We start from the raw sequence: 25346 nt of genomic DNA on the forward strand, positions 1-25346 counted from the left end.
AGCATAAAACAGAGGGAGCCACCTGGGTTAGGAGACCTGAGAAAGACTTCTAGAGAAGCAACATTTGAGCTGAGTAAGGAAAGACAAGTGGGAGAGTCCTCCAGGTGTAGGAGTTGGAGAGAGGAGTACTCCAGTTAAGGGTAAGCATTTGAAGCTGATATAGAAAAGGAGTCTTGAGCCAACTTGTGAAGGAACATTAGATGGTTTTATTTTTATCTTTTTTTTTTTAATTTTTGAGACAGAATCTTGCTCTGTCTCCCAGGCTGGAGTGCAGTGGCATGATCGTGGATCACTGCAGCTTTGACCTCCTAGGCTCAAGCGATCCACCTGTCTCAGCCTACTGAGTAACTGGGACCACAGATGTGCACCAAAATGCCTGGCTAATTTGTTCATTTTTTGTAAAGATAGGGTCTCCCTGTGTTCCCCAGGCTATTCTCAAACTCCTGGGCTCCAGTGATCCTATGCCTCGGCCACCCAAAGCATTGGGATTATAGAAGTGAGCCACTGCGCCTGGCCTATTGACAGTTTCTAATTTCCAGAGTTCCGACTTTATACCAACAACTCTTAGAAGCCATTAAAGAATTGCAGGTATGGAAATGACATATACTTTTTTTTTTTTTAGAAGAAAATCCTGATCAGTATGCACAGAATTCTTCAGAAGGCAAGTGTGATTCATTCAGATAAGATGTAGTGTGGCTTAGACTGGGAGACTGGCAGAGGCTTTGAAGATTCTTTTGCTCAAATTTTATTCAGCAAGTATTTACTGTGCACCTACTATAGCAGGCAACAACATTTTAGGAAATGGTGAATGTTATAGAGGTGAATAATACAGCAGGAGTCCTTGAACATATGGAGTTTACCTATTAATTGGAGAGTGAGTGTTGACAAAGGAATAAGTAAATACATGGGCAAGAAAAATACATTACCTGTGAAAGAGCAGCAGGTTGACTGACAGTGGAGTATCTAATACAGTCTATGGAAGCCAGAATATAGTAGGATGACATTTTTGGAGTGCTAGTAGAAATGTCATATGAAGAACTCTGTAGGAATGTAACATATGGTCCCATATATGAAGCTCCTGGGTCAAGCACACCTGAACATGATTTGAGGGACTTTCTTGCAACCTGAGGATCAAGATGTCAAGGAATTAAAAAGATGTATAAAACATTGTATAAAAACCCATTAAAAAGAATGGAAGACACTATAGTAAAGTCATTGTGGGTTTAGCTGTTATAACACATTTTTAAAATCTTTGATCCCAATAAATATTTATAAGAAAGAAGAAATACGGAATTATTTCCTGAGTCAAGGAGGGAGGAGAGAATGAGGAAAAAGAGGAGGAGGAGGAGGAGAAGAAGACGACAATAAACCTACTTCCCAAAGTTAACAAACAAAAACTAGGAAGAGGCCAAAGACTACAAGTAGTAGAAGATTAACATCAATTGTTTGTATGTTTGAGTTTGAAAATTTTTTGTCCCTTCTCCACCAAGCTAGATACACATATAAATGCTAAAGGCATTTTTGAATTTGAATAGATCATTTTCTTTGTATGGGTGCCTTTAAAAAAAAATCCAACCTGGTCACTCTTCTTTAACATTTACTGAGGTCTAAGTGTTCAATTTAGAACACATGCTTTAATAACTCGGAGACCTGTCATTTGTCACAAATGTTGCCTAGAGAAGTACTCATTAGCGAATTAGGCAGAAAGAGGATGCAAAATAAAAAGGCATAGTAGTCCCTTGATATCCATGGAAGGCTGGTTCCAGGACACCACCAAACCCCTGCCCGCAAATACCAAAATCCATGGATGTTCAAGTTTCTTAACATATCATGGCATAGTATTTGCTTTTAACCCACAGACATCCTCCCATATACTTGAAATTATCTCTAGATTATTTATAATACTTACTACAATGTAAATGCTTTGTAACTAGTTGTGAATCATTTAGGAAATGATCACAAGAAAAAAAGTCTACACGTTTAGTCCAGACACAGCCATCCTTTTTTTTTTTTTTCCAAATATTTTTGATCCATGGCTCACTGAACCCACAGATGTGGAACCCATGGATACTGTGGGATGACAGTATTAATAAAAAAGTGGAAACATCCTAAGTTTCATGGGTGTTTAAATTGGTCAGCAACCTACTTCTGAAGTATCAGAATTTTGTGAGCAATGTTAATATTTTTGTTTTCTCACTGAGGGCCACAGTTCTGAATAGAGGTTTTTAAAAAGCCCTAGCAAGGTTTCTTTAGCAATGAAACTAACATTTAACTATATAATCAGCTTCGTGTTACATCTCTTTCCTGACGGTTGGGTGAGCCCTCCTCGGATGCTTGCTTCTGGCTACACACCCCTTTACCCTTTTCTCTGCACCGTTTTCACCTTTATAAAGTCAGAGTTAGTGTCTATAGGCTCTCTACTGCCACATTCAAGACCAGCCTCACTCAATATCACGTTCAAGATGCAGGAATAGGGATATGGGAAGGGGATTCTGGAATTTTCGAAGTCTTCGAAAATACTTTGAGAAACTTTATTTGGAAGCACTTTGGGGGACGAGGTTGGACAGGAAGGGTCTTCAGAGACCATCAAATTCAACTTTCTAAATCCTAGGGAGGAAACCGAGACTCCAGGATGTGAACTGCAGGAGGAATGTCTGAGGTGCAATCCTTATCCTTTAGCAAAGGTCTCCTCTGCGTCTTCCTTAGGCCATCTCTTGGACCTCCAGAAAGACAGCTGAGAACGGCAGGCGGAGTCTGGAACCACTGGAGTCGCCCCCAGCCTCCTCCTCGGAGGGCCCCCACGAAGGAGGCCCTTCAGTGACAGTGATTGAGAGAGAGGGAGGGCGAAAGGAAGGAAGGCGAGCCAGAGGTGGGAGTGGAAGAGGCAGCCTCGCCTGGGGCTGATTGGCTCCCGAGGCCAGCGCTCTCCAAGCGGTTTATAAGAGTTGGGGCTGCCGGGCGCCCTGCCCGCTTGCCCGCGCGCCCCAGGAGCCAAAGCCGGGCTCCAAGTCGGCGCCCCACGTCGAGGCTCCGCCGCAGCCTCCGGAGTTGGCCGCAGACAAGAAGGGGAGGGAGCAGGAGAGGGAGGAGAACGCCGGAGCCAGAGGGCCGAGCGCCATGCGCCGCGCCAGCAGAGACTACACCAAGTACCTGCGTGGCTCGGAGGAGATGGGCGGCGGCCCCGGAGCCCCGCACGAGGGCCCCCTGCACACCCCGCCGCCGCCTGCGCCGCATCAGCCCCCCGCCGCCTCCCGCTCCATGTTCGTGGCCCTCCTTGGGCTGGGGCTGGGCCAGGTGGTCTGCAGCGTCGCCCTGTTCCTCTACTTCAGAGCGCAGGTGAGTGGCCACATTCCCATGGGCGCGCGGCCGGGAGCGCCCTTCTCGTTCCCCTGCACTTGAAAACTGAGTCCGGCCGCGGGGCTGGGCTCCCCAGAGCTTGCATATTCAGGAGGGGGAAAGTGACTCTGAGAGAGGGAGTGTCGAGTTTGGGGACAACTTGGCGCGGGGCTGTCGGGTGCACTCTGCTCTCTCTGGGCGCACTCTGCTCTCTCTCCGCGCACGCACCCCAGCTCCGCGGTGCGCCGAGAGCAAGCTCCCCTGGCCAGACGATGGGTTTGAATCTCACCCCGTCCCCAGGCTGGGAAACAGCACTGGCCTCTCACCTCTTCTGGTAGTGATTGCATGCTTTTTCTCCCTGTCATTTCTCACTTGAAGTTAAGAATCAACTTCTGTTCATGTAGGAAAAAAATTGAGCGCCTTCACTTGGGCATCTACCTTTCTCTTCCCACCCACCACCCGGCGGATTTCGGTGCCTGCGCCTGGCTGCTCTGCAGGTGTGCTGGGGCCCCAGGGCTGGAGGGCTGCGCAGAGCGGGAGGTCGCGGTGCTCGTGCCCAGGTCGCCCAGTGGGTGGGCAGAATGACACGGCGCGACCAGAGAGGCGCGGGCTCGGCATGGGGGCTCTGCGGCTGTGGCGCTGTCCTGTGGGGGTGAAGGAAGAAGGACAGCCCCACGTGCCTGTCAGGGAGGTGGGCGGAGGAAGGAAGCGAGGTGTGTGTGATGGCACGGTGTTACTACAGTCTAGCAAATAACCAACCTTCGAAAAGATGAAGAGGTTTTTTGCACGACGGCTAGGAACTGCAGGGAGATAGTAGGAAGGAAGGGGTAAATTTGTAATATTATGCTTTCTGGTGGTTTATGCTCTTGTGTTTTCTTGGAAATTGCAGTGCAGTTGGTTGGATTCATTCAAATATTCTTGTCTGGTGCTGTGAACTCTTTCTCAGAGGAAGTGGGGGGCTGACTGTGCATTTTTTTTTTTATGGGAAAAGAAAGTTGGGTTTGGACTACATTCGTTTTCAGATTCAAAGGTGATTACTAAACCAAACGGGATGCATCAAAACATGGCATTGCTTGGATTGTATGGTTTTTTGACATGTGCCAATGTCTCGAACTCCATTACTTTTAATCATAGGCTTTTTGTTAAGAATTCATTATCCGCTAGTTTGCATTTTCTAGAACTAGTGTGATTACCTACTAAAAGTAGAAATGCAATGAGCCACACTTAAGAAAATCTGCATTAAATATAATCTACCCATTGAGAGTTTTTTTCTAAAAAGACAACTTTTGAGTGATTTACTTGCAACACAGATAACACAAATCTATGTGAAAGTGACTAAACGTCTTTCTTTCATTGGAGTGTGTTGCAACAAGAATGGTTTACCCATTTTCCCATCCAGCATTTTGTTAATAATCATCCCATTTAGTGCTTGTGCATGGAATGCCAGCGTTGTGCATGGCACCATCACATGCCATGGAATGAATTAAGAATCATTTATTCAACACACAGTGTCCACTTACTATGGGCATGGAGCCGAGGGGCCTAATAAAACCATTAAAATTCTTAGTCAAACAAAAGAGCAACATTCAGAAAAGGGATCAAAGAGGCACTAGTTCTCCACTGTCTATCTTTTCTAACACCTTAGGGATATGGCATTTTCATTGCCATAACAGTGAAGAGTGTCCAATGTTGAAAGAGCAGTCAGAAATGAAGGAGTTCTAGGAAGCATGAACAGCTTGACTTGGCAGGAGCTGTGGAAATCGGTGGCATGGCTATGTAGGAAAGAGTGACCTGCTGGGCTCTTGTTAGAGTTGTTCAGCTTTTCCCTAGGAATTCTCGGTGGTCCCCGCGGGCTGAGGAGTCGGGGCTTTCAGTGATCTCCCATCATCATTTAGCAGTCTTGATGCTGTATGGATAAATAGTGAAACACTCAGAACTCTTTTTCAAAGTAAACATGTGAGTTAGTAAGTCTAGCCAGAAAATATTCCTTTGGAGAAGTTAATATCATCAGACTTCTGGGTACGGTTTTCTTAAATACCATGAAGATTCGGTTCCTTTGACTTGTGCAAAATAATTTAGCCATTACTCCGAACCCAATTTTGTACTGCATTTTAAAAAGGTCATCTCCTTCAGTAAAGAAAAAATATTAGGAACAATGTGTTCATGTGAATATACCGCTAGATCTGGATGCATTTTACTGGCTATTGTGTCTACAATTGTTACCCAAAGGAGTCCTAATCATTTTGAGATACATTCTGAAATAGTTACAGATAAAACTGCTACGGTGTCTGGAATTTGTTTCAAAATAATTTCTGGTTGCTTACAGATGAAAAAAGATTTGCCATACATTGGTAATAGCTGAAGCGCTGATGGGTGCATTGGGGTTCACTCTGTAATTCTTTCCCGTTTTATATGTGTTAGATACCTTCTTTGAAAGTCCTAGCTAAGAGAATAGTCTCCATATGACCTGCCGCTGATTTAACATTTTCACTTATGTCGGCTCTTTTGGATTGGAACTTGGTACCAAATAAATCATAGTAGTTTTATGATTCCCACTAAAGTTGTGAATCAACTATTTGGGGTTTCTAAATGCATTTGAATGAGAACAAAGTATCTAGTAACATGTTTGTAGTTTACAGTTAAAAATGAGGAATTAGTTTTATTGTTTTTGTTTAAAGGTGGAGAAAAGAAGGTATACAAATCCTCAAGGAAAAGCAGTTTGAGTTTTTAAATGCATTTAGAAGAATGCCCAGAATAGTGTAAAAATTACAGTGGCTATTTAAAAAGTTTTGTTTTCTTAAATGTGTGAATAGATAAAATTGAATCAGCCTCCTAAATGTTTGCAGATTGCGTGTGCCTCGATGTTAAAAAATATATATCTACTTGATCCAGTGTAGCTTGGCTTTTCCCCCACCACCCTGCCAAAGAGAAAATAGTGTGTGGCTTCTGCTATATATTTACCACATAGTATTCATACTTTGGTTTACAAAGAAAAAAAAAAACCCTTTCAAAAAGTTGCTCTGTGTGTGTGTGTGTGTGTGTGTGTGTGTGTCTTTAACATCCGTATAACCATATTCAAAGCTTAGGGTTTAGCTATAAAGATAAGCTTTTCAGAAAACTCAAGATCTTGTGCTCTTTTAACTTCTTCCCTCGATCCCCCAATATGCACAAACCAACCTCCCTAGTTGTTTGTTAGCTAGGACAGCAGTCACTACTGAAAATCTGATGTAGAGGTGTGCACTGCCTGTTTGAAAACACAGATAACGAAGTAGCACAAACGTCAAGCATCCTGCCTCATTTAACCCTACAAATGATTAAGTTTCAAGGAAGTTAAAAGAAAATGAGGCAGTTTATTTCATAGGCACCACGTTATCTGACAAATGCATTTTAACAGTCCATTTTAAGTAAGATATTCAAGATTCACTTCATGTTTTTAGACATGTCTAAGTACAATGAATTCATTTGCTACTCAGTTTACTGTGACTTTTGGTTGAATTTCTGCGTTCCTCAATGACGTGTAAGTTCCATAAAGACAGGGACTGCTTGCTTTGCACACCACCTTATTTTTTTTGTTGTTGTTGTTGAGATGGAGTCTTGCTCTGTCGCCCAGGCTGGAGTGCTGTGGCTGGATCTCAGCTCACTGCAAGCTCCGCCTCCCGGGTTTACGCCATTCTCCTGCCTCAGCCTCCCAAGTAGCTGGGACTACAGGTGCCCGCCACCTCGCCCGGCTAGTTTTTTGTATTTTTTTAGTAGAGACAGGGTTTCACTGTGTTTGCCAGGATGGTCTCGATCTCCTGACCTCGTGATCCGCCCGTCTCGGCCTCCCAAAGTGCTGGGATTACAGGCTTGAGCCACCGCGCCCGGCCTACCACCTTATTCGTAGCATCTAGCCCAGTGCCTTGTATATCTAATTTACTGCAAAGTCTTTTCTAATAATTTGCAACACTACAGATATGTCTGTTTCTGATTGTAATATGCAGATTATCAGATTAGTAGTTAAAAGAGTATACTTTTTCAATCATGCAGTCCTCCAACCAGACTAATGTGTGCCAATAGATAAGTTGTTGGGTAGGTGATACATTCGTTCAGTCAGTTTGTGGGCATTTGCTGAGGGTCCAGCATCCGTCTGGCTCCCTCCCTGCTCTGCAGTTCCTTCAGCTTAGAGACCCTCATTTACCTGTGTGTGTGGCTGGCCTTGCACCCTGAACCTCTCCTCCTCCCTCTTCTCCTAGTATCCATTTTCAGGAAAGGAGAGCTGCAAGGGCACTGGAATGAGAAAGACATGTGGTTGTGGGTTAAAAATAAATTTCTAATGTGTGATCCTTGAGTAAACAAAATAAATGAGTATATTAAAAGCAATTATGCCATGCATTCTTGATTTCTTTTGGGAAAAAACAATGGATGGGGTTTTATACATATTTTAGCTCTAATGCTGCCTTCCAAAACAGTGGTTCTCAATTGCACATTTGAAGTATTTGGGAAGAGGTTCAATGATTGGACCCTACCCTTAGGGATGTTGATGAAATTGGCCAGTGAGGGTTGGGATAGGAGTGAGATGGGATCTGGATGTGGGCATTTTTTTTAACAGAAAGGGGACAAAATCTTTGCATTGTACTTATTTGCATCAAATCAGTAACCGTGATTAACTGTTGGAGTATCTTTGTACTAACTGATGTCACTTGTGAAACAATTTTAAAATTGGTATCCAGGGAACTTTGGAATTGTTGTAATAGTAGAAAATCTATATTTTAAAGCATGACTTCTTAAACTGTAATGTGTGTAAGAATCACCTGGGATCTAGTTAAAATGCATATTCCCAGGCAGTATGCCAGGGTGAAGCCTGAAATTCTACATTTCTAGCAAGCCCTCAGTGAGCCCACGATGCTACTGAATGGACTACCCTGAGCATCAAGAATATAGGGGCCAGGCGCAGTGGCTCGTGCCTGTAATCCCAGCACTTTGGGAGGCCAAGGAGGGAGGATTGCTTAAGCCTAGGAGTTCAAGACAAGCCTGGGCAACATAGCAAGACCCCATCTCTACCAAGAAAAAAAAAAGAAAGAAAGAAATTAGCCAATTAGCCAAGCATGGTGGCCTGCACCTGTAGTCGCAGCTACTTGGAAGCCTGAGGAAGGAGGATTGCTTGAGCCCACGGATTTCAAGGCTGAAGTGAGCTATGATTATGCCACTGCACTCCAGCCTGGGTGGGGGTGACAGAGCAAGACCCTGTCTCCAAAAAAAAGAAAAGAAAAAGAGAAAGAAAAAGAATAAAGGGGACTGCTGCTTCTGTTAGACAGCTCTTAGCTTGTTGGCAGGACTCCAGATTAACCAAGTTTAGGGTCCCCAGGCATTTCCCCACTAAGGCCACATTATTGCTTTGGCTCAGCAGTTTTCTGGTGGTGTGTCAATTCAGGCCTTTGCATGATTCTTCTTTCCTGAGGTCTAAACCCAGTGACCCTTCATATCAGTTGCCTAGGCTTTTCTGGTCTTGTGGGATACACACTGGCATAAGAAAGACTTTTTTTGCCAAGTGTGTGATTGAAAACTTTCCTTGTATAAAAATTCACATATTATGACTTGTATTAATTATTCTAAAGAATATAGGAAAAATAAATACAGATTGTACACAGTTTTGCTTCACGGTGGTGTCTCTTCCGTGATGATTATAGATAGTCCTTATATGTGCAAGACTGGAAGAATAAAATTTGTATTAGTGAGTGTACATTTGTTAAAAGGCTATCATTTTGGCCAGGCGCGGTGGCTCACGCCTGTAATCTGCCTTGGAGGCCAAGGCAGGAGGATCACGTGGTCATGAGATTGAGACCATCCTGGCTAACAGGGTGAAACCCCATCTCTACTAAAAATACAAAAAAATTAACTGGGCGTGGTGGCGGGTGCCTGTAGTCCCAGCTACTTGGGAGGCTGAGGCAGGAGAATGGTGTGAACTCGGGAGATGGAGCTTGCAGTGAGCCGAGATGGTGCCACTGCACTCCAGCCTGGGTGACAGAGTGAGACTCCATCTCAAAAAAAAAAAAAAAAAAAAAGGCTGTCATTTCATTTTGAGAATCTCAGATATGGATAGGCTCTTTTTAGTTTATTTCTGATGGTTGGTTAATAAACTAACACATCATTCCGATTACTTTTTAAAAGAGAGAAAGAGAGACTTGTCATTAATTTGACTGAGCTTTGTAAACTTACGTAGCTTTTCTTTTTCGCCTAGTTTGTGCCAGCTAATAAGAGAATACAGATGAAGTACCTTGAATATTTAACAAACCAAGAGGACAAATTAAATTCTCATTATTAAAACAGGTGATAGCTAATTATTGCCACCCTTTACTTGGCAATTGAAACCGCTGCAAAGGCTTGGAAGGAGCAGGCTGACAATTTTAAAGAGTAGTCATTAAAGATATTCTAATGCTGGACACCTATTCTTAACAGGCAATCAGCTAATTACTCAATGAGTATATTTTGGGTGGAACAATTCCTTACATGACAGGAATCTTAGCATCCCTCCAGCACACATCTCTAATATCTGCTCATGCAGCCCCCCCACCCTAATGTGATGACACCAGATATCACCTGCACCCGTTCCCGAACACCCCCTGACAGGTATACCATCCCGGCTTGAGAAACACTGATGAGAGAGTCAACAAAAAAGAGAGATTACACGTCTGACTTCGAGTTTTGTTTAGAGGTAAAAAATGGATTTTTCTCTCCCTTCTTTGGCTGATTAAGGAAAAAAGGCCCGGCAAACATGGTGGTTCAAGATGATGTTGATTTCACCTGTTTTAGGTAGGCTTCATGCTTTGCATTTCAAAGTGGGCCTCATAATCCCAGCTAGCATGTTGCATCTAGTTGATTTAAAGACAAAAAGCTTCCTCTCCCTACAGTGATCACATGTGATTTCCTTGGTGCCCCTCCCCTCTATGAACACTTTCATGTTGTCAGACAATTTGACAATTTCCCCCATCAATCACGCACATACACTTCTGTCATTGTTAAAAGCCCACCGCAGGACTAACGGTGCCTTGTCCTGTGGATGACAGTCAGCTACTCATTCAAATGAATTAGAAGTCATGTTTTCACATCTTGAGGGTCATTGTATTAACTATTGATTGTTGGGGACATAAAGACTCTTGCAAGTATGAATTTTTTGTTCTGAAGTCACACTTCATTAAATAGCAGGATGATTAGTGATAAGCACTCTAACCTCCTTACTGTTTCTCCTCCCCAGATGGATCCTAATAGAATATCAGAAGATGGCACTCACTGCATTTATAGAATTTTGAGACTCCATGAAAATGCAGATTTTCAAGACACAACTCTGGAGAGTCAAGATACAAAATTAATACCTGATTCATGTAGGAGAATTAAACAGGCCTTTCAAGGAGCTGTGCAAAAGGTAAGTCCACACTGAGGCTGAGAAGTCAAGGGCCCTTGCTGACTCTACCAATACTGAAAATTAAAACTGGCTAAGTGCTGTTGACTTTGTTCTTTTTATTCTAATAATTTGTAAAAGAGCTACAGGGAATGCTTTAAAGAGATTAGCGGAATTCTTTTGAAGTTGGTAGTGATTGATTATGGCAACCAGGGACATTCATGCAAATATTCTTTTCTTTCTTTTCTTTTTTCTTTTAAAGAGAAGGGATTTTTTTTTTTTTTTTTTTTTTTTTGAGATGGAGTCTCGCTCTGTCGCCCAGGCTGGAGTGCAGTGGCGCGATCTCGGCTCACTGCAAGCTCCGCTTCCTGGGTTCACGCCATTCTCCTGCCTCAGCCTCCTGAGTAGCTGGGACTACAGGCGCCCGCCACCGCGCCCGGCTAATTTTTTGTATTTTTAGTAGAGACGGGGTTTCACCGTGGTCTCGATCTCCTGACCTTGTGATCCGCCCGCCTCGGCCTCCCAAAGTGCTGGGATTACAGGCGTGAGCCACCACGCCCGGCCTAAAGAGAAGGGATTTAAATTCCCGCTTGGAAGAGAGACTAAGGTGGCTGTGGCCTGTCTGTGAGTCAGTTTGCTAGTTTGAATTCCCTGACTTAGAAACCATCCGCTCAGTTCACAGAACTTTCTGGTAGCTGTTTCCTTTCTGTTTGGCTTCATAATGGCAGGACCCCCTATCGCACATCTGTTGATCCAGGGCTCTGATGAGAAGCAGTTGTAACTCTTGGTCCTTTGCTGTCATCTGCGGTGAAGTAGGGAGAGCAGGAAGCAATGTGAGATGGAGATTCTGTGTCCGTGTTCTCATTTTCTGGGAGAGCTGAGTGACAAGAGAAGAGCTAGGGACAGAGCAGACCAATGACTTCTCTTACACCGACAGCACCAGTTGGGAGACACTGTAATAACTGCCAGTTTTACTTTCCTGGACAAAACCACCTGAGAATTCTGCAGCCGGAGAATTATTTTACTCACTGACTCCACCAAAACCCAGATAGAACACAGACAGTGACCCCAGTGGAAAACCTGTGTGTGCGTTACATACCTGCATGCATGCATGCATCCATTTACACATCCCAGCCTCTATCTAGCAACTCCCTGGGTCTCTGGTCATTCCAGAGTAACTCTTGAAGTTCTCAAAGCCCTTACCTCTAAATTTAATTTTAATTTAGTTTATTTTTTTAGAAATCCACACGTAGTAATATAATTATTTAAAAAGAGGACATGTGTCAGAGGTAGAGGTAGGAAGATGTAGCTGTTGTGTACAGCCAGCTAACAAAGGTGAACGTCTGTAATACCATCAGAAGTAGAGGTAGGAAGATATAGCTATTTTATAAAGCCAGCTAACAAAGGTGAACGTCTGTAATACCATCAGAAGTAGAGGTAGGAAGATATAGCTATTTTATAAAGCCAGCTAACAAAGGTGAACGTCTGTAATACCATCAGAAGTAGAGGTAGGAAGATATAGCTATTTTATAAAGCCAGCTAACAAAGGTGAACGTCTGTAATACCCTGAAAGTTGAGATTTGCTGTATTTTATTGAATCTAAGATACCAGTTTTCAGCCTACTTTGTTATTTCATGCATCACTAAGAAAGAAGAAACTGTTGATTAAAAAACTTAAACATGATCATCATAGGTTCTAGTTGCATCTTAATTCCAGAGATATCAAAATGTTAAAAGTTGTGCATTGTAGAATGCATGAAGTACCTCTTAGTTTAATGTGTCTATAAGAAAACACATTGCTTATGAAAATTACTTTTTCCTTATAATTAGTGTGTAGGTGCTTGACTTTATGCAGAGTAGATGTATATGTTTAAACTCAGTGATCCTTAATCTTACAGTATAATTTTTGAGCTATAGCAACAGCAATTCTGTTAATCTATTCATTTTTATTCTGTTTTACATTTTGTTTTCATTCGTTTGCTTTTTATCCCATTTGTGAAGCTTATCTCTTAAATACTGAGTAATCTGTCTATAAACAACCTATTGACATGCACTAGGGGCAATCTGCTAGTTCAAAATGGCATTTCATATTAAGGTAATTCTGATTAGGCAAAAGATTGTGTCCTAATGTTCTGTTTAGATTGACCCATGTTGTAACTCCTCAAAATGACGAGATAAACTTTTTATTTCAGTGGTGTGCTGGTTCTTGAAAGTTACCCTTTGAGTTTCTTATGGAGGAATAAATATGGAAAATCAGCCAAGTTAATTCTGAAAATAAATAATATTATGAACGAGGGCAGGCGTGGTGGCTCACACTTGTAATCCCAGCACTTTGGGAGGCCCAGATGGGAGGATCACGTGAGTCCACGAGTTTGAGAACATGCTGGTCAACATAGTGAGATCTCCATCTCTACAAAAAGTTAAAAAAACATTAGCTGGGCATGGCAACCTGTGCCTGTGGTTCCAACTACTCAGGAGACTGAAGTGGGAGGACAGCTTGGGCCTGGGACCTGGATGCTGCAGTGAGCTGCGGTTGCACCAGGGCACTCCAGCCTGGCAGCCTGGGTGACGTAGCAAGACCCCGAAAAAAAAAAAAAAAAAAAGAAAGAAAGAAAGGAAGGAAGGAAAGAAGGAAGGAAGGAAGGAAAAAGATGATTAACATTATTTATGAGACTGCAAGAATGGTTCAATCCCAACGGGTTAAAGGAAAAAAATATATTATCATCTTATAGATCCTGAAAAGTGATTGACAAAATTTTGCACTATTTCTGATGTTTAAAATCCATTAGAAAACAGAACTGGATGGATTCCTGATGTTACTATGAATGTCTCAAACTAAAAGTTACCTAGTGATTAAACGTAAGAGCATGTTTCTTAAAGTCAGGAACACGACGAAGATGCCCACTGTCCTTACATTATTTAATGTCGTTCTGAAGGTGCCAGCTAATGTAATTACACAAGAGAATGAAATAAGAAAATATATAGAGAGAAAAGAGGGCAGAATTTGCATGTGATATGATTATATACTTAGGAAAATTCAAAAGAAGCTGAATTGCTACAAGCAGAATAAAATAAATCAGTTTGTAAAAATTAATAAGTAATAATCACTAGCTGTCCTTATTTCAAATAACTAGAAATCATAAATGAAAGATTTCATTCATAATTTTTTAAATGCTCTAAAAATAAACGTAACAAGAAATGTACAAGGTTTACAGGAATAAAACTAGAAACCACTACAGAGGCATTTAAAATACGATTGGATAATGTAAAGACATAACTATGCACAGTCATCATAATTTTTGCAGTATAACTTGGGCCAAGGATAGCAGACAAATCCATGGAAGAGAACAAATGGCTTACTGTGTGTCTCTCTGTGTGTGAATGTATGTGTGTGTATAATTTAATATAATACAACATTACTTTAAATAAGTGAACATCTGAATTCTTAAAAAACATATTGTTTATCCTTTTTTAAAAGTTATAGTAATTTCTCTTGTCCTAAGTAAAAATAAATCCCAGATTGAGAGAGTACTTGGTAGCCAATTGTTGTTCACTGGCAATAGTGTCCATTAACACTTAGTGTGGCTTCAGTGAACTTTTCTACCACCTCCTCCCTCATCAGAACATCGTCCCACTTCCTTTGAGATTTCTAAGTGACTCAGGCAGTATGAAAAGCAATTTGTGTATAAAGGTGTTACTGAGCAATAATGGCTGAATTTTCACTAGTTTAGGATCCTTTTGGAGACATGATGCCTCATTCCAAATGAGTAACACTCATAATGAGAGATTCACTACTTGGCAAACCATAAGGAGAAAATTGGTGGTCAGGCGAGAATAATCAGCTGCACTTATTAAGGGCACATAGTCTTAATTATACTGATAGGTTACTATGACTCATAGGATGAGTAGAACTTTATTTCATCAATTTCACATTTGCTTTTGTTTTGTTATAGGATCTTAGCCTTTTTGCATAGGTAATAATATCAGACACAGGTAATCCTTTTTAAAGAATTATAAATTAAAGCTGTTATACCAATGTGTGTTTGAAGGTAGAAGATGCCATTTCTTCCCCCAAGACAAGATGTTTAGGAAAGAGACGAGTCTTATTTATACCTTATCATTAGAATCAACCAATATTCATTAAGTGTGTTTAATGTGCTCGGCACCTTGCCATGTCTTTCCCTATATCCAAGGATTTACCCTTCCCTTACTCTATTCAAATAATGATTTGTCAAATGTGTTGTCCTTCAATGAGGATTATCGGTTAATGTGACATTCTACACATCTTGCCAAAATAATCAGATTTCTCATTTCTCTTGCCAATGCTAAAAATAGGATGGATGCATTAGGCATTCTTAAGTCAGTTTGTACCTTAGTTTTATTTCTAATACAGATATTGAGTGAACCCTTAAAACAAAATTACATGTGTGGCTGCAATCATTATTGAGAGATCAACCCCTCCAGTGGTAACAGATACCAGACATAAGCACAATATCACATTATATGTGTGCGAAAGTGGTGTTTACCCAGAATGTCTTTGGTCAGACTTGTAATGCTGTTTTTTTCCCCATTTTTGTTTGTGGCTGGGTTTTCTTGGCTTCCCCCAACCCCTTTAGCACAGAACTCTGAAAGCCTCTTAGTGATCCAACCCTACCAACCACAATTTATAAAGTCTATCATAACAGTCTATGACAATAAAGAAAACACTAGTGCAAATATGGTGTCTGATTTATAAAGTGATTCTTGTTTCCAGTTTTGGCAGCGTCCCTGCTTCTGCCAGCCGGGGGGTGAGGAAGGAATGAGCTCAGATCCAAACGAGGACTCCCAGCATGGCAGAGAGGACACTCATACCATAGACCCCTGGCCAGACTGGGTGGAAAGCCAGCTGTGACTGCACTTGACTTTAGTGTGCTGGCTTGTTCATTTCACATCGGGTACCTGTTTGTAGATACCTTCCTGAAACTTACTTGCAGAGGTATTTGAAAGAATAATGTGCAGGAGAAAGGTCGATAAACAAATAGCACAAATCACTTTCTTCTCCAAAATGGGATGTTCAGTGCATTCAAGATTGTCTCCTGGGATGTGGGAAAGAAGCATAGGGACTTTCTGTATATGTATTTTTTAATATTAGCTTTTAAAAGCTGTGCTTTAGTAAATATTTTGTAATGTACAAATATACGGGCATGATTTTATTTAATATTTAAATAAATAAATATGTACGTTTGAGAGCATGAAAACTTCTTTCCCTGTTGGAGCTGCACAGTCGGCCATTTTTGAAGATCATGGAGTGAAGCTGCAATCTCCATCAGGACAAGGGCCACAGCCATTTCACACACATCTGAATACATCACTCTTAATTTATTCTCAGGAATGAACGGAGAAAAGCATGAACAAATGATCAATAACTTATTGAACTCTGTAAACTAATATTTTACATCAACCAACTCATAAAGCCATTCAGAAGGTTATGAGCCTGGTTCTCGTTTATATGATGCTGTCTTACCAGTCCTACAATTGATGATTGAGAATATGATAGCCTGAGGCAATAGTGCTTCAGTAGAACAATAACACAGGTTTATTTTTGCTAGAAGTTACCTCCAGCTGGCCCTCTCACATCAGTCACATTTTCATCAGGCTTCTTTGCCCTGCATAGCCTGCTATGTAGAGGGGGGCTTAAAATGTGAACTAAAAACGTGATTCTGGCTCCATATATGAGTTGAATTTTATAAAACTCTCTAACTTCCCTCCAGAATATGAAAAGCCAATGGTATTGTAATGACTGCCGATAAGTTATCTTGTTGTCATATCCTCGACCAACCATTTCCTGGAGTATAAGTCTTTGAGTCTCTAAAGACTTAACTGGAGAACAGAAAGTAAGACCAGGGAGCCATAATTATTCAACAATTCGTTTTTACCTGAAATTATTTTTTTATTCCCTGGGGATCAGGTACATATTTGGCCTCATCTTCAGAATTCATAATGTAGAATTCAGAATTCACAGTATCCTCCAATATGAAGATTAACGTACTCAAAGATTTGTAGCACTTTGATCCTCAGTGAAGTACTCGCTGTTATTTGCTATAGTCTGAACTAGGTAACAAAGAGACCCATCCATTCTGTGAACTAACTAAGAAGCTTTTTCTCTCTCACATAACAATCCAGACATGAGTCATCCAGGACCAGTAGGGATGCGCCTCTGTCCTCAACATGAACCTTCCATCTCTGTTTCCAAGTTGGCTTCTCCATTTGCTGTTATTTCTAGATAGGGGAAGGGTAAAAGAAAACTGAAGACAGTACCTGGGAGTAGAGACATCACTTCTAGCAGCGTCGTATCGGCTGGAAGTTACTCATAAACCACATCTTGCTGCAAGGGAGGCTGGACAAGGTAGTCTCTAACTGAGCAGCCATTTGTCCACAAAGCTTGAGGAAGGGAGTTGCCTATAACTAATAGGCAAAAAGGAGTGGAAGGAGATGAGGGGACAATGAACAGTCTCTGACATTCACTAGACCCCATTTAGGTAGGAAGGTGGGCTTATCATATGAGCAAGAGTTAACTCTGAGAATACATAAGTCTACTAAAAATGTTAATGGTCAAGACTGTATTTCCAAAAGGTAAAAATACTTTGGGATTATTTAGATTGTGAGAGAGAGAGAAATTTGAAAGTGGATTCAACAGCATTCATCTTTTTGAGGAAGTTTTAAAGGTCTGTTTAGAGATTGCATCTGTGATTATTGAGTAAACCTGGATTGTCACCTGCACAGCTTTTGCTAGGTTTTGTAGATTAAAAAGAGCGTTAATTAAAAACTAGCAAGTTCATCAGTTAAGTGATTATGTTTTCTACATATGGGAAACAGATCCCCTTGAATTGCAATCTTCATTATTAAAGGAGCCCATTCTTATTTTAAGCTAAAGTAAATAAGAAATCAATTGAAATTTAGGTCGATTGTAACTGCTTGTGTAATTGTAATCATTGAAGTTGGTATATGCCACTATTTCTCATTTGCCTATTAGTTAAAAAAAGAGGGGAGGGATTAAACCCCATTCATTGCCTCTTTGCCTTTGTATACAAGAGTATGTGTCTGAAGAAAGTTTCTCATAAACCCACAAGGGTACTTGGGTTTTGGAGCACTCATGTTCCCAAGTCAAGATGTTAGTCATAGTCATGTAGTGGTTTTCCAATAGGATTTCATCTCTGTTTGCCATAATAGTTTTGGAAACTGCAATTCAACCCCAATCACATTTAGCATTTATAAAAACTGTCTTTATGGGAAAGCTGAAGTAAGACCACAGAGTTTTCCTACAAAACCAAGGCCATCTATTGCCTTTAGCTCAGCAATAAGTTATTGGCTTTGTACTCAACTTCAGGGGAGACCCAGGGAAGAAGGTAGGAAGCAGGAGGGTTTGCAAGAGGAAAATAACAGGTGAGTGATGTCAGAGGTGGGCTTTTCTTTATGCTACAAGTATCCCAGGATGGAAGAAAAGATATTCTGCATGGCATCTTCAAAGAAACAGAGAGCTGGAAGGACATGCCTGAAAGAGGAGCCTTCATTATGTGGCCTGGGATCTTGGGCTAACATTCCAGAAGTGGATGAAACTGAGGGTCCTTGGTTGGAGAGCATGACGACAAGGGATAGATTGGATTGTTCTACCAGCAGCGGCAGGAGAGGTACAGCCTGTGTAATTGAAGAGCAGGATGTGCCTTAGAGCAGTGTTTCCAAACCTGCTGGATCTTAAGATTCAGTTGGGGCCCTTGTTTTAAAAAGAGAAGAGAAAAGGCCTCCAGATCTATCAGTGGGGACTCTGATTTGGTAGTTCAGGGGTAGACTCTGTGATTTCTTCACAGCATCCTAGGAAGAGGTGAGAGGCACTGGTGGACAGGGAAGCCATGGTGAATGAAGTGACTGTATTTGAGAAGGAGGGTGAAGCCTGTGGTATAGAAGAGGTGGGTCCCGGAAATTGTCAAGAGCTGTCTGTTTCTGAGATAACCAGACAACAAACGCTTGCTCGAACCTTTACAAGTTCAGGGTGTGAGGGAGTTCCATTCTCACTTAGCTTCCGCATCACTAGGCTGCTACACCTGTCCTCAGTCTTTGCCCTTCAAGAACACTAGGTAGTGGCAGTGGTGGCAGTTGTAGTACCAGTAAAAATAATCATTATAATGATAAACCAGAAGGCTCATATGCATCAAAAAGTTTGAAAGCACTCAGAACTCTTCTTCTCAGTGCCCATGGCTGCTTCTTATTTCATCTAGTCTTTCATGGTGAATGACAATACCGTTATCTCCACCACCCCAAACTGGAAGTCAGAAGATGGTCTTATCCTTTTACTCATCCACTCTTCACCTCTCCCGGCTCCTGTGCATTCTACCGACTTACAAAACCTTCAAATATTGTCTCTACTCTGCTCACTGTGGTGGTCACATGTACAGAGTTCATCATCCTCTCTTGCCTGGGTCCTTGCACCTGGCCACCCCATCCTGGTCTCACTGCCGCTGGTCCATCCTTTCTATAGCCGAAGGGCTTCTAAAATGCACATCTGAACAGGTCATTTCTTTTCCTGCTTAAAGCATCCTTCAGTAGATCGCTGTGGTTGTTGGGATGAAGTCTGAGCTGCTGAACGTTTAACAAAAAGTCTTCTGTATTCTGGAAAGCCTCGTTCCAGCCCCTGCCTCATCAGGCTTGTTACCTTGAGTGCTCCATGTCATCCCCTCCATCGCAACTTGTACTCCACAGTCTCACCACACTATGGTGCTGAATTCTCCTGACCTAGCCGTACCCTTTCACCTCTCCGCCTCTCTGCTGTAATCAGCAAGTGCAGAGAGGGCAGAGGGCATGTCTGTCATGCGAACAGTGTCCTCAGAAACCCACAGGACGCCTGACTCTTAGCCTCCATCAGTAAACTTTGTTGAATGGATGAATAAATGAATGATGAGCCTTTGCGCATAGTCCTTTGTATGCCATTTCATGCCCTTCTTTGTGTAGTCGGTTTTGTAATTGTCTGTTAAAATCCAACTCAGGCATTACTTCCTGGAGAAGGAGCCCACGGATGCCCGCCCACCCACCTGTGGGGTTAGGTGGCCCTCCTGGACACACACAGGGCTTCTAGTAACAGCAGTAACCACACGGACCTGGGGTGGGCTGGTTCACTTGAATGTGAGCTTCCCAAGGACAGGGTCTGTGTGATGTTTCCTTTCTATATTTCCAGCCCCAGTGGCAAGCACATAGTTGGTGCTCAATGAAAGTTTAAAGAACAAGTTTAATGAACATGCAAGTGACCTGTGCGCTCTGTGCACTTGGAGTGCTCAGGTGGCGAGTTATTTAATATTGCCAGAAGCTAGCCAGCCATGTGATCAATCCACAGGATTCTTAAGGGGCTGGAGGTCACTCGCAAGCTCAGTGTTTTCCTGCTTCTTGGAGAGGAGAGCGCTTTTCCTCTTTGGAGCGTGAACACGTGAGGGACCTTGGGGTTGGGGGTGCATCTTCACTGGCAGCCTTGGCACTTTGCTTCTTGGCCTCATGGATCTAAAGCAGCTGGCCTGGTACCTCTGACCCCCTTTGCGTCTCATTCTTAGAGAGAAGTCTGTGAGAGCAAAGTCTTTCCCAGAAGAGATGAGGCTTTATCAACGTAGAAAGCACTGCCAAGGTAGGGTGGCATTATTTTTCAAATGGCAGAGGAAAACAGAGACATGGTAAATAGCACAATTAGTCCAAGATGCCACACTGCAGTTACTCTGCCAAACTTTTAGATGACACTTTTTAAACAATAGTATAGTGTAAGACATTTGAAAATTGGACTCTTTATGGAGACTAATATTGCTGTCATAAGACTACTTTATGAAAACCCAAGGGGACCTTTAGCTGTAGCAGAAGCTTCCTCATTTAAACCATGAAGGTTAAACAATAAAAACTAATTTTCTATTCCCAGCATACCCATCGCACTCCCAGGAAAAGCATCCGTCTGCTTTATGAAAACACGGACACACTATTCTTTAGCCCTTTGGTAGGTAGAGGACATGAGCTGTTTGCAAAAACGTGTCTCTTCCAGTTAGCAGACTCCTTTTGGAAGAAATGATCCACCAGTGACTGTATGTAGGGTTTGGGGAGGAGGCCAACTCACATATTGGTAAAGTGTTTCACTGAGGATTTTCATAGATGGACATGGGATGGTGGCCGGTGATTCAGTAGGAGCTGGAGCATTAGGAGGCTGAGTGCAGTGGTAGTGGTGGTGCGGAGTGTGTAGAATTCATGCTGAGAAGACTTTGGCTTTGGGAGAATTTGATTAGTCAGTACTTTTTATATTAAAAATAAAGAATTATAGGGGTCAGAATGTGAAGTTACAAATTTAAGATGAGGATGGCTTTTACCTTCAGGATGAGTGGGGTTTATACCCTACCTGCCTTCTCTCCTCCTGTCTGCCTGCTGGGCCACTGGACCCCTCGTCCACCTCATGATTTTCCCCCTGTCTCCGGGGAGGGTGAGGACCTGTGCTCTCACCTCCCGCAGTGCTCCTGTCCTCTCCCTTCCTGGTGTCATATAGGGCTCTGCTCTAAGGAACCTAGACTGAGAAGGGCAACCAACCATGATCTTTTATAACATGTATTTAGGCAACAGAGAACTCAATGAATCCTGCTCTTAAAGTTCCTTGCTTTGGGTGTTTTTGCACTATGGACTCTTCATAAGGAACCTGTGGTCACCAGCTCCATCCAGGTGCATATACGTGTTCCCCCAGATCCTGTGGATTACAAGGTCAGTGTGAGCTTTAGGGGAGGGAGGAAAGCAAGAGGCTGAGGCAGCGATACTAAAGCCTATCTCATTAGCTATTGCACAACACCTGGCGGCTACTCTTTCTGTGCCTTGTTAGCCAAGAATGCCATGGAGATAAGAGCTTTGCAATTAAGGATGAGATATTGATGAAACACTGGCTAAGGCATCTTTCCAAGGGAGCAGCGTGTGCAAAAGTCTGCATGTACAGGAGGGTGGGGTTCTTGCAGGTGGAACTAACAGTAATTTCATGTAGCTGGAACCTATGGCATCCCAGAGCACCCTTCCAGGTGGTGAGGTTTGGGGATATAGGGGAGGAATAGTAGGGGGTTTGGCAGTGGTAACCAGACTAAGTGAAAAATTAATGTTTTTCTCTACACTCTCATAACCCGTCTGACACCAACTCTGTGGAGTTTGCCCTCACACGAAGCAGTTCTCCAACTCTTCAGACACTAACTGGGCGTTCTGCAATTCAATGATGACACTAACTCTTGGGAGGTAACACAGCCCCAGCAGGTTAAAGCCTCAGCCCCACAAGACTGCCCCACTTCAGATGCCAGTCACAAGTGCCAGGTTGTTGCCTGTATTTCGGACCAGCCAGCTACAAATTGGAGGTTCCCATGACCTCCTACTCAGGTTTGGTAGTATTCGTGAATGGCTGACAGAACTCAGGAAAGCACCTGACTTACTATGACTGGGTTATTATAAAGGATACCATCAGGATCCACCCAATGGAAGAGATGCTTAGGGCCAGGTATGGGGATGGGGAGGGTCATGGAGCATCCACGCCTCTCAGGGCATGCCACTCCTTCAACACCTGGACATGTTCACCTGCTAGGAAGGCAGTGGTACCCTGGCTGAAGCCCATTGTTGAGAGGTTTTATAGAGGCTTCGTTACATAGACATAATTTATTGAATCATTGGCCATTGGTGGTTAACGTCAACCGGGAGGTCAGGAAGTCAAAGGGTGTGATATGATTTGGCTCTGTGTGTCCACCCACATCTTACCTCAAATTGTAATTCCTATAATCCCCACGTGTCAAGGGCAGGACCAGGTAGAGGTAATTGGATCACGGGGGGTGGTTTCCCCATGCTGTTCTCATGGTAGTGAGTCTCATGAGATCTAATGGCTTTCTAAGCATCTGGCATTTCCCCTGCTTGCACTCACTCTGTCCTGCCACCCTGTGATGAAGGTATCTGCTTCTCCTTTGTCTGCTTCTCCTTTGCCTTCCACCATGACTGTAGGTTTCCTGAGGCTTCCCCAGCCATGCGGAACTGTGAGTCAATTAAACCTCGTTCCCTTATAAATTACCCAGTCTCGGCCAGTTCTTTATAGCAGTGTGAAAACAGACTAATACAGGCTAGGACTGAAAGGTCCGATCTTCTGATCACATGACTGGTCCCTCTGGAAATCAGAACCCATTCTCCAAGGGTCACATCATTAGCATAAACTAAGGTAAGGTTGGAAGGGGCTGATTATGAATAACAAAGGATGCTTCTATGACACCTGTCATGCAGGAAATTCCAAAGGCTTCAGGACCTCTGTGCCAGGAACCTGGGATGAAGACAAATTGCGTATTTCTTATTATATTACAATATTACACAGGCCTAGTTATGCAGGGCCTTCTAAGCCCTGGTAAGGAACGTGGACTTGTACCTGAAGTCTAGAAGCAGCCCCTGGAGGATTTTAAGAAGGGATGTATCCTTTAGGATGCACTCTCTAACCGCAGTGGATCAGCTTGAGGAGGGCAGGAGACAGGAAGAGGGGGTAGGAAGCTATTATGGTAGTCCTAATGAGAGGTGATGAAAACTTGAAGGAAGGCGGTGGTACCCAGGTTGGAGAGGAGGGAATGGATTTCCTAGCTCTTTACAAGGTGGAAATCTGCAGGACTTCTCTGCAGGAATTGGAAACTGGCTATTCATTTTCAGAAATAACCCATGTGTGGCATTCATGTGCTAACTCGGCTGATGAATGCACTATTCTTGTAACTAGGTTGGAGAAGAATTACATGAAGGGTATCATTAAGATGTTAAAATGAATGCATTACATATGTTAACAAGTGTATGAACCCTGTATTATATCTGGCAAACGGGGTGTTAAATCCTTGTTCAACCAGCCAGATGCCTCTGCAGCTGCTGCTGGTATTGCAGAGGGAGGCAGCCACCTGAGACCCCAGCTATGAGCTGGTGCCAGTGATTTCCAAAGCATCTGGCTGTACAAATTCCTTCTTCTATGCTCTGATTGACAGGTACCACATGGATCACACAATTCACATCACAACGCACAGGTGAGATTTTCAGTCTGATAAGCTCAGACTCCAGCAACGTCATTGACCTTTTCAGAATATCTTTGCAGCTGAGAATGTTCTCAGTTGGAGCTGAAATCTATTTATATTATTATTATTATTATTTTTGAGATGGAGTCTCACTCTATTGCCCAGGCTGGAGTGCAGCAGTGTGATCTCAGCTCACTGCAACCTCTGCCTCCTGGGCTCAAGCGATCTCAAGCCTCAGCCTCCTGAGTAGCAGGGATTACTGGCGCCTGCCACCATGCCCAGCTAATTTAAAAAATATTTTTAGTAGAGATGAGGCTTTGCTGTATTGGCCAGGCTGGTCTCAAACTCCTGGCCTGAGGTTGATCCTTCTGCCTTGGCCTCCCAAAGTGCTCGGATTACAGGTGTGAGCCCCTCCTCCAGGCCTATTTATATTATTTTGTAAGTTGGAAAAAAAAAAAACAAAAAAAACCAAACTGTAGTCAAACAATCTTAAAAACAATTTAATAACATTCTCTCCTGAATTGGAATGTTATCAAAGTCTTGTTTAGGGCAGTTATTCAGCTGAATTTACAAAGAGGGGCAGGCACATCCTTTGCTGTGAATGTTTAAATTGCCTGGAGCAAAATTCCCATAACTACTTAAAGGAGTTGAAAATACTCGTGTTTATATTTATTCTTACACAGTACCATCTCTCCTAAGTGGCCCTAGTTTGTTGAGATTGAGCCAGCTCTGAGATATCTCCCTCCTCCTTAAGTTTGGCAAATATCCTAAAACGTTTGAAAAGATGTTTAAAAGATCTGAAGGAAGCTGATCTCAATGGACCAGAGACAAAGTCTGCACAGCCAGGCTCCTGAGAATTGCACTTCTTGGATGCTGAGTTCAGGAGAGGCAGTACTAGAGACCACAGTTACACAATCACATTGATCTTTTGTGTACTTTGTTTCCTGGAGAAGAAATTGTGTAATCCCAGCATTTTTTTATGAGTCAAATAAAAGTTGAAATTTAAAAAAAAATCACATTGGTTGTTTTCCTGTCTGTTTAAATGTACTCTGACAGCAAAGATGAAAAGTTAATGCAGTCTAAATAGAAAAATACCACAATGAGAAGATTTTAAAAAAATATTGTGAAATGTCCTCATCTCTATTGTTTTTAGACATTGGAGTTTCAAATCTGCAAAGACTGACTGCGGCGATGTCCCAGGCTTGTCAATGTGGGACAATGTCCACTAGGTGGCAGTATGTCAGAAGGTTTCTTTTATCCTTGAATGGGCAGAGATTTCTTTGGTTGCTCTCTCTGGTAGTTTTTTTTTTTGTTTTTTGTTTTTTTTGTCTTGTTTTGAAGGGTTAAGTAAAGCTATCATAATTCACTTGTTTAAAATTGCTCTTATCTAAAAATGCATAAATTCGTTGCAAGGCCTACTTGTTACAGGGTGACCATGAATAAGTTTATTCATTCCTGTGAATTTTCTTGGTAACTTATTGTAAGTAATGATCCTAATTGTCATGGTTGCTTATAGAAACCACGGGGCAATTCTTTCTGCCCTTTGCATGTAACAGATGATGAATATGCTGTATCCTGAGAAGGTAGATCACAAATCCT

The 25346-nt window shown here is 42.4% G+C and overlaps 1 protein-coding gene across 1 annotated transcript in view; it reads left to right on the forward strand.

Moving 5' to 3' along the window:
- Positions 1–2965: 2965 nt before the first annotated feature.
- Positions 2966–25346, forward strand: part of TNFSF11 (TNF superfamily member 11) — a 34888-nt gene continuing 12507 nt past the window's right edge. Inside the window, exons 1-2 of the mRNA XM_050766221.1 lie at positions 2966–3336; positions 10568–10735. Of these exons, the coding sequence (XP_050622178.1) occupies positions 3118–3336; positions 10568–10735 (387 nt within the window). The 5' untranslated portion in view covers positions 2966–3117. The remainder of the gene's footprint in view (positions 3337–10567; positions 10736–25346) is intronic.

Source organism: Macaca thibetana, chromosome 17 (assembly GCF_024542745.1).
Source record: "Macaca thibetana thibetana isolate TM-01 chromosome 17, ASM2454274v1, whole genome shotgun sequence".
Classification (NCBI taxonomy): domain Eukaryota; kingdom Metazoa; phylum Chordata; class Mammalia; order Primates; family Cercopithecidae; genus Macaca; species Macaca thibetana.